Source organism: Danio rerio, chromosome 7 (genome assembly GCF_052040795.2).
Source record: "Danio rerio strain M-AB ecotype USA chromosome 7, GRCz13ab, whole genome shotgun sequence".
Taxonomy (NCBI): Eukaryota; Metazoa; Chordata; class Actinopteri; order Cypriniformes; family Danionidae; genus Danio; species Danio rerio.
The window spans coordinates 45,175,372-45,190,246 of record NC_141027.1 but is presented as its reverse complement, the minus strand read 5'-3'; the positions used below and the strand labels follow the sequence as shown (position 1 = coordinate 45,190,246).

General features: G+C 36.5%; 1 protein-coding gene across 10 annotated transcripts in view; it reads right to left on the bottom strand.

The window, feature by feature from the left end:
• Window positions 1-14,209, bottom strand: part of bean1 (brain expressed, associated with NEDD4, 1) — a 93,143-nt gene extending 78,934 nt beyond the window's left edge. For 5 of the 10 annotated variants that reach the window (XR_015496060.1, XR_015496058.1, XR_015496057.1 and 2 more), the window contains exons 1-3: window positions 13,814-14,209; window positions 13,077-13,148; window positions 10,995-11,123 (exon numbers count right to left, since the gene is read on the bottom strand). Coding sequence is in view for 2 of the 10 variants with exons in the window: in XM_087261663.1 (XP_087117789.1) it covers window positions 10,995-11,123; window positions 13,077-13,148; window positions 13,814-13,841 (229 nt within the window). In the remaining 8 variants the exon portion in view is untranslated. The remainder of the gene's footprint in view (window positions 1-10,994; window positions 11,124-13,076; window positions 13,149-13,813) is intronic. The other 5 variants (XR_015496064.1, XR_015496063.1, XR_015496061.1 and 2 more) reach the window with 1 other exon arrangement.
• Window positions 14,210-14,875: the final 666 nt, after the last annotated feature.

Sequence of the window (14,875 nt, the reverse complement as noted above, 5' to 3'; positions counted from 1 at the left end):
GCCTTCAGCTCCGGCGGCAAGAGCATCAAAATTCAGGACATGGCTCCCACTGTCCTGGAATTCTCTGGAATATCATGGGATTTTAAAAAGTCTCTTCCAGACATTGAAAGTCATGGAATTTTATATTTGTTTTGTCCAAGTCATGGAACATCAGGGAAATTTCTGTTTGTCATTTTGAATTTGACTTACTTCCCGTTTAATAAAATGTATCTTTTTCTCTACCATGCTTTTATCATGTTTTCACATGTCTTGCCTGTTGTTATGGTTGGGCAATTTTTTCACTCCAATTTCATTCTTTTTCTCACTTGGCAATCGGCAATCAAATGCAGTCACCAGGCTGTACTTGTTAAAATATTGCATGTGGCTGTTTTTTGTCTGCTCGGTGCTCAACCAGTCTGTCCTAGATTTTGTTAAAAACAACAACAAAAACAACATCAGTTTTGCAGCCTGAAATTACCAATTTTTGTGGTGACTTGTTAAAATTTGTAGCAATATTAACTGCATTTCTTGTGTTTGTTTGCTGTGAATATAATTAAACATCTATTTAAGAATTCCTTTGACCTCAACATTTGCTTAACACAACATCTACCTATGTTTTAGAGGTGTGAACCTACACTGGCCTCACAGGTCATTTCAGTTACAATTATCTTGTCCTCAATTCAATTAGGTTCAGTTTTGATATTTCAGTGCATCACTGTGCATTGATGATGTTTTCCATACACAAATTTATATTTTAATTCACAGCACAATAATTCTTTTATTAAAAAGTGTAATTTATAAATACATTTTCTGTGTATTTGTAATAGAATTTTTGTCCTCATAATTTAAGCAGTCTGTCGTTTTTTGAGTGTTGTCGAGTGAGTTGCTAAACGCCTATGACTGGTCACATGCTCAACAGAAAATCCTGCAATTGGCTCTAAAACACTCTGGTGCTGTTCACCGATGAGCGAGACTAATAAACGGTAGCGGTAATCACAGCTGAACTATGATAGACGAGGTGGAGAAAACTCGCTCTGCAGACATGCTCCTGTCTGTATCTAGAAGTATCACTGTAGCAGCTGAGAGGAATGCAGACCAGTTTCTGCGTTTTTAAGTGGTTTGAGCGTTTTAATTACTCACACTTGCCTCCCTCACCAAAGTAACCTACCGCAATATACCGCAAATATAAAAGAAGTCAGTATAACCAGTAATGATCTGCATCTGCATCCTGGTGCACCACAGAAATAAGTAATTTTGACACCCCTACAATGTTTCTATTCATTATAGGTCATGCAAATTCAGCTTTCCAGTCAGTGAAAGTTAGGGAAAGTAAGAGAATTTGTCTTGGAGTGACAACCATGTATGAAGCGGATCGATGTGTTTTTGAAAGAGAAATAATATATATTCTGTTGGAAGTTGTGTTAGTGAGGCCAGCAGGGGCGCTCAACCTGCGGTCTGTGTGAGTTCTAATGCCACAATATAGTGAAGGGGACACTATACTGTCAGTGAGCACCGTCTTTCAGATGACATGATAAACCGAGGTCCTGACTGTCTGTGGTCATTAAAAATCCCATGGCACTTTTCGTAAACAGTGGGGATGCAATACCGGTGTCCTGGCCAAATACCCTCCATCCACTAAACTGGATCACTGTTTGTCCACTCCCCCCAGTAGCTGGTGTGTGGTGAGTGCACTAGAGCCGTTGTCCTGTGGCTGCGGATGCATCATCCAAGTGGATGCTGTACACTGGTGGTGGTATGGACAGACTCCACTCATGATTGTGAAGCGCTTTGCGTGTATGGCAATGCACGAAACATGCGCTACATAAATACACATTACATTAGATTATATAAATATATCTTTCAAAAACACATTAATCCACTTCATAATTCTTTTAAAATTAAACTCACTTCCGATGGCAGCCGAATGCACATTATTTACATAAAATAAAAACATCTGAAAAATAAAAATAAAAAAGGGCTAGTTTGTCTCATATTATTATGTGTATTTTCTGTATCATGAAACACCATTATACAGCATGAATGAGCCAGGATAAAACTGATAACTACTCTACACATTTGTCTGACAGAAAAAAAGGTCATACAGAGGATGACACACTTGAGGTTGAGTAAGTTATTGGGTCAATTTCCTTTTGGGAGTGAACTTTTCCTTTAACAGCACATTAACTATATCTTTAACTTGACAAACTACTCATTATTATCAGTATAGTGAGCTGTAATAGCCAAATGCCATTTTAAAATGTACTGCTGACATTGAAAGCTCTGGAAAAGCACGACCAGCTCAAGGATGTATGTCAGCGTGGGTTACTCTACCTCAGGGAGGGCTGTAATAAAGCTCATACTGATAACTCAAAACTCTGAGCCGCCCGTCGCTCATCTAATTGCAAGCGTTTATGAGAGCAGCAGCAGCAGGCCTTCATTCTCGCTCCGGAATTAAAATGCTAATGCACTCGAAACAAACAAAACCAAAAGCCTTTCCGCAGCTGGGATTTGCATGAACTTGAAAGTAGCTGTGAAAGTCAGTACCAGAGGGCACTGAAGTTTTGAAGATGGGGCATCTGACAGGAAGAAAAGCAGCCATGCATGAATCTAAAGGACTGATGCAATGACAAAGACAACATTTTTTCTCTGCTGCTTTTTTGCCTTGTCTTCACTACCGCTTCTTTTAGCCTCCCTCTGGGATGACTGTAGGAGGGCGAGTGTTTATGAGTGGGCTGTAGTAGCAGTAATGGTGGATGTTGTCTGTGCCAATGATGCCTGGAGAGGTATGATGGGTGTGCTGTTCCACATGCGCAGCAGGGCGTCCCCAGCGGGCCAGAACCAGCGTCACCAACCTGGATCAGCACACGCGTCTAACCAGCTGAGACAGTGCCTGACAGAAGGTCACATCACCAACAGAGGAAATGGCAGCACAGCAGGCAGGGGATCAATACTAACGCTTTAATTGGGAATGTATTATGAAATATGGACCAGATGATATACAATGTGTGTGAAATGTAGGCTAGTGTAATTCCTAATTAATATGCAGCAAACAAACAAACAAACAAAATGGCCAAAATACACTAATAAACAAAGACAGCAAAAGAAAATGTAAAAAATATAATTTTTTTTTTTAAATTCATAATGTAAAATTTCATTCACCCTCAAGTTTTTCCTAAGCCATATAGTGTACTTTTATCTTTTGAACCCATAAGGTTAATTATGTATTTTATATAATAATAATAATAATAATAATAATAATAATAATAATAATAAATTATTATTGTTGTTCTTCTTCCTATTATTAATATTATTATAACTTTATTATTAATGTTGTTGTTGTTATTATTATTGCAAGACTGTATTTGATCAAAATGTGACAGTAACCACATTTATAATCTTACAAAAATGTGTTAAATGACACCTATTTTACCCATTTTTCAATATGTAAGATAAATCTTTTGTGTCTTCAGAATGTGTCTCTAAAGATTCAGCTCAAAACACCCATCAGATTATTTATTATACCTTTCAGAATATTGGATTTTCTGCTCTGAACACAATGTTGCAGTTTTTGTTGCCTGTGCCTTTAATGCTAGTTCCCCCCACCCACCGTTCCCACGTGCCTGTCAGAGTGTGCTTCAATCTCCGCCTCGGCTGTGTCAGATAAAAAGCTCAGTGACAGACATGAAGGAAGCAGATTTCGTGTAATGTTTGTGAGAAATAAAGTAAGGACTTTCCCAATGATTATTTGATGCATTTGTTGTGGAGTTGCAACAATATATTCACATTGTTAAGTCCACGCACACACACGCACAATGGACACCCACACAGTGCGCATGTTTAACTTTGCAGTGTTTTTGCACGCAAATGTTTGGATACACATTAAAATGCACTGCTGATGGATATCCGATATGGTACTGTACAAATTAAATTTCTACAAACCAGGATTGAAGGTGATAGAGATGGTAAAATTGCTGTAATTCATTACAAACATGCACTGTTATAAAAACGTTTTGAACTTGTAAAACTAATTCTTGATCACATTTGATGATGATTGATGATCACAGCAAGCTGAACAGATCTTTTAATACCAGTTGCTTTGCACAGGTCCTGTCTTGTTGATATAAAAGGAAAATGAATGAATGAATGATACTAACAAATATTATTTCTCATTCATTCATTCATTTTCCTTTGGCTTAGTCGCTTTATAAATCTGGGGTCTCCACAGCAGAATGCCCTGAGCCACTGTGTTGCCAATAATATTTCTTTTTTACTGTAAATTTTATCAAATAAAGCATTGGTTAGTATAAGCAATATCCTTTTAACGAAACAAAAAAACTTAAAATGTAATCATAATGTGACAGCGAGACTTAAAAAAAATGTATACATCTTTTTAATCAGTAACACTTTACATTTGGTCTGTTCTTCATATAACCTGATCATGATTTTGAACACAGTCAGCCACTTTAATGTTTCTTTAAAATTGATGTCGGTCCTTGACAGCCAGAATGGTGTAGCCTTTTAGCAGTATTTATATCTTGTTATTTTCTCCGGGCCAGGAGGAGGTATACAAGGGAAAAAAGCTGGCTGCAGGGACCACAGGGCGAGCGTGACATTTAAAGTGTTGGATAGATGAGCAATGTATCATGTATCAGAGTGAATTGAGGGGAGGGGACTAGAGAGCAGCACTCTATGAGAAAGTGTTTATAAGGACACAGAATCTTGCTACCTGCAGGCTTCTGCATTGTACATGAGATTTTAACATCTAGGGGAGAAGAAGGACATAATTATGAGGTTCAATCCAATATTTTACTATATTGTAGATCTTCTTACTCTAGATACCAACTGTTTTCCTCCACAAGCCCATAGCCAGCCTGGTGAAAGGGGTGGTTCTCTTTTCTCTGAATTAGCTTTTCAGATGATCATCATAACCACACTTTTTGATGTACCAAAAATACTTTCTAAATATTTAGAATAAAAAAAAATATTTATTTTTAAAATACAAATTTATTACATTTTATATCATTAGAAAAACTGTTTTAAATCAAATGCTGTTGCCTATTTTAATTTATTGGGCAAATAAAAAACTGGCCAGCACATTCAACTGTCCTCAGTGAGAAATTTACCATTTGAATAATTAAAAATTAAAACATCATAATAATAATAATAATAATAATAATAATAATAATAATAATAGGGCGAAGCAGTGGCGCAGTAGGTAGTGCTGTCACCTCACAGCAAGAAGGTCGCTGGGTCGAGCCTCGGGCTCAGTTGGCGTTTCTGTGTGGAGTTTGCATGTTCTCCCTGCGTTTGCGTGGGTTTCCTCTGGGTGCTCCAGTTTCCCCCACAGTCCAAGACATGTGATACAGGTGAATTGGGTAGGCTAAATTGTCTGTATTGATATTTAAAAACAATACAGTAGCGAAAGGAAACTTCCCTTATGTCAGATGTTTTCTTGCACAGCTGGATGTTGGACTCTTGGTCCTTAAGCCTTTTTCGATGGCTTATTTTTTCTAATTATGATGACAGCAGTCAAAATAGGACAAGCGAGCTCATGTATAAGACAAATTCTATACCTTTGTCAATGAGGGCTGGGTCTTCCTAACCATCCGAACTATGGCCCTGAGTACAACAACTACCAACTTACTGTTTGAAAATTCATTAGTTTCATCACAAACAATCAGAAAATATTAGTACTAAAAATATATATATGTTAACACATTTATGTGGAGGGTTCTAATATTTCAGTAGAACCTTGTAGTTTAATATAAGTTTACTATTATGAATCTGATGAACTGTCATATCTAAAGACTTCTAAACACTCTTCTGCACCATAGCGTGAGTAGTGCCTGCCCACACTTTGTTAGTTAGTTGGTTTATTTATTTATTATTTTTATTTATTCATTTAAGGAAAACTTAATTTGCAAACTGGAAAATAATTATATTGGATTTAGGCCAGATTAAAACTGTTTATTTGCTATTTTAGCAAACTTTCAAAGTAAAAAAAAAATAAAAAAATACTGTAAGAAAATTCTTTTTAACTTCAAACTTGCTTTGTCAAAACAAACTTGTGCTGTCCTGTCATAAATGTGGTTGGAATTACATGTTATAGTATTTTATAGAATAATAAAATCTTAATGTCTGTAAATTAGCATACCATTAAAATACATATTATCTCTGACAATACCTGAGACATGTTGAAATTGTGCGTTGTTTCGCTAAAGTTTCATTGATCATAACATTGCTATATGCAAATCCAAAATCAAACAAAAAGTGCTCAGGGGTAGCTTTATTAATGTATCAGTGCTCTTTTGGTTTAGGGATTTATCAGAATAATGGCTATTCCTTAAAACTCTTGCCCTTATCAGGGTAACAGTGATCACATGCATCTGGGGTTTCTTTTGAACACTATGGTCTCATGAATCATGAATATTAAGTATTGTATTGAGTATGAATATTGTATTGAATAACAATACAAAAGTAATATATTGAACACAAGGTCAACTCAACAATCATTATTCCTACAGCATTAAGAGAGAAAAGAAAGAAAGAAAGAAAATAAAAAATAAAAAATAAAATGAATAAAATGAAATAAATCAAATGAAATCAAAAAATAAATAAATAAATAAATAAAATAAGATAAAAATTAACACATAAATAGCGACAATTAGTGACAGGTAAACCGATCTGTCTATTGATCAGTCTATTAAGGTTTGACTTTTTTATCACCCAGAACTCAACTTTTGGGCTCTCTGAGGTGGTGTCAATCAAAATGCAACCGTCCTGTCTTCTTACTACGTGTCGAATGCCTTGTGACATCATCATTGTTGGCTGATGCAATTTCCTCAGTCAGTAAACAGTTTAGCCAAAGGTCAGTGTGAATTAGCAGATACCTTTAATGCGCTTTTGCTGAGGGGACTTCCTGTCCCTTCTAAAGGTGTTTAAAGAGAAAAGTGGCCGCTAAGCAAACATGGTTATCCAAGTAAAAACTAACAAACAAAAACACTGTAATGTAATCAGATGCCTCAGGTTTTACAATACTGGTCTCGAATAATAATTACAGCAACAAAAGATGAGCTTCTGATTACAATTCTGCAGTCCCTTAGGCATGTATTAACATTCAGTATGAGCAAAAAAAAAAAGTCTTACTGAATTTGTTTGCGCTGCATATAGAAAATGATATATGAGGGCCGGTATAACCTTTCTTTGTGTAATTCAATGAGGAGAAATATTGCTTTCGGCAAAACGTATATATGAGCACATATACTTTATAGTTTGCTGTGCTATAACTCTTAACTCACTGAAGGTGCCGGAGAAAGTGAGGAGGAAAGCGCTCTCTTTAAAAACAACACTGCTTAATCAACTCAGTGTCAAGATAGCCCAGTTGAATCACAACTTCTTGCAGCGTTACCATGGTTTCTGTCTCGACCCCCAACTAGCTGCCTACAGTTTGTTTATTCCTCAGGATAAAACTGGTATCAACATTACAAATGTGTGGATTCTGGACTCTATAAAGAACATGTCAAATGTTCTTTGTAAAGCACAAACTATAGGAAATGCTTGAGAATGAGCACCCTTACTGCAAAACCTCATATTGTATGAACATATAATGAGTGTCACGTGTTAAAACCATTATGTGAAACATTTGAGAAATGCACATTAAATGTGATCACAATGTTCCAAAGCCATTCCACAGGTTTATTATGTGTGATTTTATCATGAAGCTCTTCTAAGATAATATCAATTTAGTATCGATGTGCAACCTCATGTTTGCAAAAAAAACAAACATATCTAACTGATGAAGCATTAGCTGATTAACTGATGAAGACTATTAGGATGTAGTAAAAATGCAACTACAATTCACTCATTCACTCTCCTTCGGTTTTTCCCTTGCTTCACCACAATGGAATAAACCACCAATTACTCTGGTAAATAATTTACTGGTGGATGCCTCTCCTGCCGCAACCCAGTACTGTGAGTACAACCCTCAGTGCAACACTCTTCTATTCACACACTACACACACTAATTCCGGGAGTCTTCTTGCTGTACACACTTAGCCACTGCACTGCCCTGAAACTATTCAAGTAACCAAATATCCTTGTGAGGTCTATTGTTTTTCATATTTATGAGAGATTATGCTGTTTTCCCAAATAGAATGAGAGCATGATTGCACTGATATTGTGCAACTGTTCAACAGATACAAAGTAATTACTTAGTGAATTACATGTAGGATACAAACATGTACTGTTTCAGTTTTGCCAAGAACATGAATAGAAGAGAGAAACAAATTAATAAAATGTGTGTCTCAGAGCAACAATATAGGATTTTATTCCTGAATGAATCTGTTTTTAAAAGAATCCACTGATCCAATGATACATTCATAATAACAGGCCCAATCTCAAATACCACACTAAACCAGGGTTTCTCAAAGTTTGGTCCAGATCCCGAGAATTCAATCCGGACCCACTTCCATTTCACATTTTAAGGGCACTAATAGTGCAGCATACACTGTCTGTCCATCTGTCGATCGGTCTGTTTTTATAAATAATATTTTTTAATAAATTATTTTATTTTCTTATTATTTTTCTCTTCTTACAAATAACATTATTAATAGCCTTACAAAAGTAGACAGAAAATGTCAATTTTTTGTTTTAAAATCAGTTTTAAGTTATGTGATGTCACTTCCTTTGGCTTCTGTACCACTCTTGAGTGAGGCAGAACAAAGAACTGAGAGTGTGTCTGTGTGGTGATTATCACTGTCCTGTCTTGAATAAACTGCTTGTGTAATCCACCAAAGCTAGTGGTGTCGGGGGATTCTTTGTGGGACAGACGAAGTTCGCTCCAAATTGGTGCCGTGACCCAGATGGGAGTTAGATTTAGGGGGCTGAGTGTAATGGAGGCCAGTTAGTGAAGTGCTGTGCAGGTAAACCTCACTCTGAATCCGAAAAGGTGCTCTAACAACAGAAGCTATAGGCCATGGTCTTTAGCTTCCTTGTTAGAGCAACCGTCTCCCATGCGGAGAGTCGCTGTGTTTAACCCCAGCTCAAAGTAGGTTGGGTGGTGTGGGATCGGTGGGGTTACATATATATATAGCTGAAGTCAGAATTATTAGCCCTCCCTGTTTATTTTTCCCTAATTTCGGTTTAATGAAGAGAATATTTTTTTCCACAAATTTCTAAACATATTAGTTTTAATAACTCGTTTCTAATAACTGATTTAATTTAATAAATAGTTAAAAAAGAAAAAAAACTAACTCAAAGAAAAATATCAGAAAAATATCAGAGAAAACAGTAAAAAAAAAAAAACATAAATATCTGATAATCATTCATGTTGCTGTTTACATTACTAAGAATCGCCTGACAGATTTCTATTTAAAAGACATCCATTGTTATCACCACAGTGGAAAATTAAACTAAAAATTAAACCGCCATTTGTCACATTAGACTGAGAGATCTGGACCTTGAATAAAGACTTTGAGAACCCATGCCCTTGACCCCTGTCAGTTTGCTTTGACTGTAGAATTCATATATCTATGGACTTGGCGTAAAAGCACATTAAGGTACACATGATGGTTACAGTGGAAACTTTATGGTATCTTAGATTCTCCTGACATGCACACATAGCATCCATTGCTGCAAATGCACATGAAGTATGCCATCCGGAATTGGGCAACAGTCATTTGCCTTGTTTTTAAATGAAACAGCAATTTTGAATAAATCATCAAAACCAATGAATCACTCATTAACACCCCATTCACACTGGGCATCGGCATGATCACTTCTCATTTACTTGACGTCAAGCATTTCCAACCAGACTTGTGTCGCATTGAGTCTGAGGCAGAACTTTCCAAACGCAAAGCAGATCACTTTATGCAAATATACTTGTGCAGACAGTAACCAACCACATTTGCGCAACACCAGATAATAGCGATATGTCAAAATGAAGAAAAAAACGTATAAACATTGTGGTTGGTAATCACTCAGTGCTTCAAAATAAATGTTTATATACATACTGGGACTCCAATAATTTTATAATTATACAATTTCTGATAAAAACAACAACTACTACTACTGCACTACTTATTCTTCTGTGCCTTTTTGCAGCCTGTAACACAGTGACAAATGTCGAAGTTACGTATGACAACATTGTCTATGTCACATATGTGTTAGCGCACATGCATAGTGACTGTCCTGTATTATTTAGATTTTATGAATGAATGCATGTAGAATGGTTACGTCCATACGAAATGTGAATTATTTGTATTATTTATTAAATTAGACATTACAGTGTGTGTTATTACGTCTACACCCACCTTAAACCTAAACCCAACAGAAAGCATGAAATGCAGGTTACAACCCTGAACCCTATGTATTATAATAGATTTCTATGGTTGCTACATAATGGACATCTTCTTCTTCTTCTTCTTCTATTTTTTACAGTGATTGTTGTTAACAGTTACCGCCACCTTCAGCTCCGGAGTGTGAATCAGATAATGGATTTATAGACTACAGTAATCAACATGAATCAAGTATGTACTACACATTAATTTGATTTTACTAAAAGACCATTAGGAAAGTATGCTCTAAATAGTATGGAAGTGTGCAATATCAGACGTAGCCATGCAGTATGTCACATTTCGTATGCACACTTCAATGTGCTTGATGTAGTATATGCATTACAGACTATTTGGCATTTTTTGAGTCGCGGTCTAAGTTGGATGTGATTGGCTATTTCACTATGATGATCTCATCAGCACAAAGCTTCAGAGACATCTTCCTTCAAGCCAATGCCTGTGCGAATGGAGTGTGTGACTCGCTGCCACCTACTGGCGATTTCAGTGTTATATTCATTTCTTCATAACAGGTTTAAATCAGTCAACATATCAGCACAAAAACACACAGATATACCCAGAAAAACACACTGCAATAAACCCAATATCATGGAGGAAATAGAACAAATCTCCACACTCTGAATACATTTTCATTACAAAATAGAAAAAGTTGGATGTTTTGCTTACCTGAACAAATCAGTTTCATTAACATGTACTCCCTGCCACAGTCTTTCCTATAATAACATCTTAAACGATTGACCAGGCAGGTTCCAACTTTGACCTTTTCCTTTTTGCAAAGAAAGATGGTGTTCTCATCTGAAAGGGAGAAAGAATGAAAAAGTGATAAACAATAAGAAATAAACAGTAAGAGAGGCTGTTGTCAAAGAATTGTGGCCACACTCATGTACAACATGGACTACAATATGACAGTGCATCTTCATTCCCAGCTATAGCAGTTTAATTCAGAGAGTGTTTACAGAAAAATACTCTTATTATAGTATAATTTAAAAACGAAAATTCTGTCATTACGTACTCATCTTCCAATAGTTTCAACCATTTTTGAGTTACTTTCTCTGTTAAATGCCAAGAAAAGTATTTTAAAAATGTAGGTAACAAGTTTACAAAAGCCACTAATTAAATATTTACATGTGGTTATATTTAATACAAATATTTATTTTTGTTTCCACTGTTTAAAACTGTTTGGTTACCAACAATCTTCAAAAAATCTTCTTAGTGTTATAGGTGCTGTTTGTAAGTTTTTGATTGTTCTAAAGCATAAAAGTACTATAATATGTTTGCAGATATTTAAGAAACATGCTAACTGAACAACAATGCTGAAGTCAGATATTCTGCTTTGAAAATGTGCGTTACGTGCCAGAACGTCTGTCTTTGTTTTTGTTCTTTTAACCCACCAAATGGTACATTAGCCAAGTATATTTCAGCACCCTTGTTGGAAAACCGTGTATTTCATTCATTCAGTCAGTCAGAAAGGCTTTCAAAGTATGCGTCCGTAATCGAAATGTGAAATGTATTGTTTTTATTTAGAACATGATTTAAATCAGCATTTAAGCTCAACAGTTAGACTCGCTCCTGTTGGTTCTCAATCTAGCAACCCACGCTTGTGTGTTTTTATCTAGGAATGCAAAACCTACCTCAACCACTGTGTGTCAAACTTATGCTTTTTAAAGTAGTCGTGTCACAGATGTTTTCACACTGCATGACTATTTGGGCTAGCGTTTTGTCGCTGCTTTGTTTACCATGCAAGATGGATCGGCAACAGGGACTTTCATATTGCATGACTTTACAATAGGAAGAATCGCTGACTACGATTCTTGAGATTCATGAGAAAGAAGCCTTTAATGGGGTAAAAAATTTACATATTTGCTCACTTGGGTTAAAAGGGAATTAGCGATTTCTCCTCAACTTAAGTTGATAACTAATTTCTTTCTGTATGAACATTTCGTCTTGGATAGTTCATATTGTGTGATTGTCACTCACGTGCACGAGCACCGATTTGCCTGTGATTTCAGGCATTTGTCAGCGATTTCTCAAAACCTGTCAGCGAGCCAAAATCGGGGCTAAAATCACACAGTCTGAACTAGGCATTACATACTGCACCTTTAAGCTGAAAAAAATATATAAATAAAATAAATTGAGTGTGAGTTAATGGTGACAACATTTTCTTTTTGGAGGGGGTTAACTACTCTTTTGAATTCAGATGCAACAACTGCAAAAACTATTTTCTGGTTTGCTGTGCTTTGAGGGACTGGTAATGAAGTATTGCATCCTCCAGATGTCCAGTTGTGCCACATTTGAGATAATTAGAAAGCCGTCATTATGTTAGAGTTGCTGTTTCTTTTTCAAATAGGTTAAGAACAAAATATGCATCTTCATCATTTACACTTTGATGACGTCAACGTCAGTACTCTGAGATATTTAGTTTAACTTTATGTTCATTAGCAAGGCTACTAAGTACTTACTTACATTTTGTATTTGACCATATTACTTCACAAGCAGCACTACACATATCTTTAATGTGGAAACTAAATTTAAACATCAAAAAACACACTTTTTCTTGTGTAAACCACGTCAGTACACAGATTTATCCCCTCAACTGTAGCCAAATTATGTACAAAATCGTTCAAAGGGAATAACTGGTTTTCATTTCAATTGAAGTGTATTTGTAAAACACTTTTCACAATAATTATCATCCCAAAGCAGCTTTACAAAAGGTGCACATTATTTGGCATTTGAGGAAAAAGTACTCACATGCCTTGGAGTAAATCTGGCTAGTCTTGATTATATCAGAATTAGTAAAAACAAGAGGACTGTGCAGGAGAACTGCAAAATTAAAAGAGAGCAGAGAGACAAAGAGGGAAATCAGAAGGGAGTGGACATTTTTTATAGCATTTTCATAAGATTATATTTTAATTGTAGTCTCTGGCTTGTAGAGTTCATGCTAAGAGCGTTACATCTCATGGGATACTGGGATCTCAGGTGGGTGTGCAGGTGCAATGATTCAGAATCAAGAGAGACCAAACTGACTAGAGCAACAAGCATTCGTCTACAGTAGGCTCATAATTCAGAAGTGACACACAGTGACCTTTTAGATAGATAGATAGATAGATAGATAGATAGATAGATAGATAGATAGATAGATAGATAGATAGATAGATAGATAGATAGATAGATAGATAGATAGATAGATAGATAGATAGATAGATAGATTCAAAAACATACACATTCAAACTTTGGACGAGGTACTGTACAGTACCTACAAGGCAGAATATAGGCTAATAATAACTAGAAAACAATGTTGTCGGTATATTACCCTTGAAATATTTTTGTGTCCAAATACAGTAAGAAGTAAGACGGTTTTACTGTAATTGTCACATTTTAGGTAACCAAAACATTTAGGGTGAAGATAATCAGGAGAAGCCGAAAACGAGAACATGCTGTGGAGAGACTGACTTAAAGCAAAGGAACAGGTGAAGTAGCCTACTTACCCGCTTGCAGAGAAGAAAATAGCCCCATGCAACTTAAACGTCAGTGTTTCTCGGATTTCTCTAAAAAGCCCACATGTACTCCGAGCTGAATTTTCCTCCTCTTCACGGACGCGTTTTATCGCAGTTCTGCAAACGCAGCTCCTCTACATGTCTAAACAGCCTGTATCTCGCGCGGTCGATCGTCTTGTCTACTGCACGCATGAGCCTCCGATCACAGTCTACATAAAATCATCGGATGGAGCTGCGCAAACGCCGTTTAATCCGAATCCTAAACGGTTTTCTCCGTGAATACGGGACTTTCACCACAGAGACTGTCAAAAATCATGGTAAACAACTGGTGTTTCTGCGTCCTCGCCACTTCATGGCTGAATCTCCTGGCACTTCATAAGGCTTTATGAATAAAGAAATGAGGGCAGGTGATGCTGTGCCATTAGAGAGAGAGAGAGAGAGAGAGAGAGAGAGAGAGAGAGACGTACAGAAGAATAATAGAAAAACAAACAATATATAGGCTATTGCTAAATAGGCACAGAACATCCAGTTGCCTTCATTTTTTACCTGTCATTTCTTTGTGGCTTCTTGATTGTTTTGTATCAGCTAAAGTATGAACTGAGTAAATAAGGATAATGACATAATATTGCACTTTTATGCAAGGCTTTACACTCACCGGCCACTTTATTAGGTACACCCGTTTAACTACTTTAACGCAAATTTCTAATCAGCCAATCACATGTCAGCAACTCAATGCATTTAGGCATGTAGACATGGTCAAGACGATCTGCTGCAGTTCAAACTGAGCATCAGAATGGGGAAGAAAGGTGATTTAAGTGACTTTGAATGTGGCATGGTTGTTGGCGCGAGACGGGCTGTTCTGAGTATTTCAGAAACTGCTGATCTACAGGGATTTTTACGCTCAACCATCTCTATGGTTTACAACGAATGGTCAGAAAGAAAGAAAATATCCAGTGAGCGGCAGTTCTGTGGGCGCAAACGTCTTGCTGATGCCAGAGGGAAGAGGAGAATGGGCAGACTGGTTCCAGCTGATAGAAAGGCAACAGTAATTCA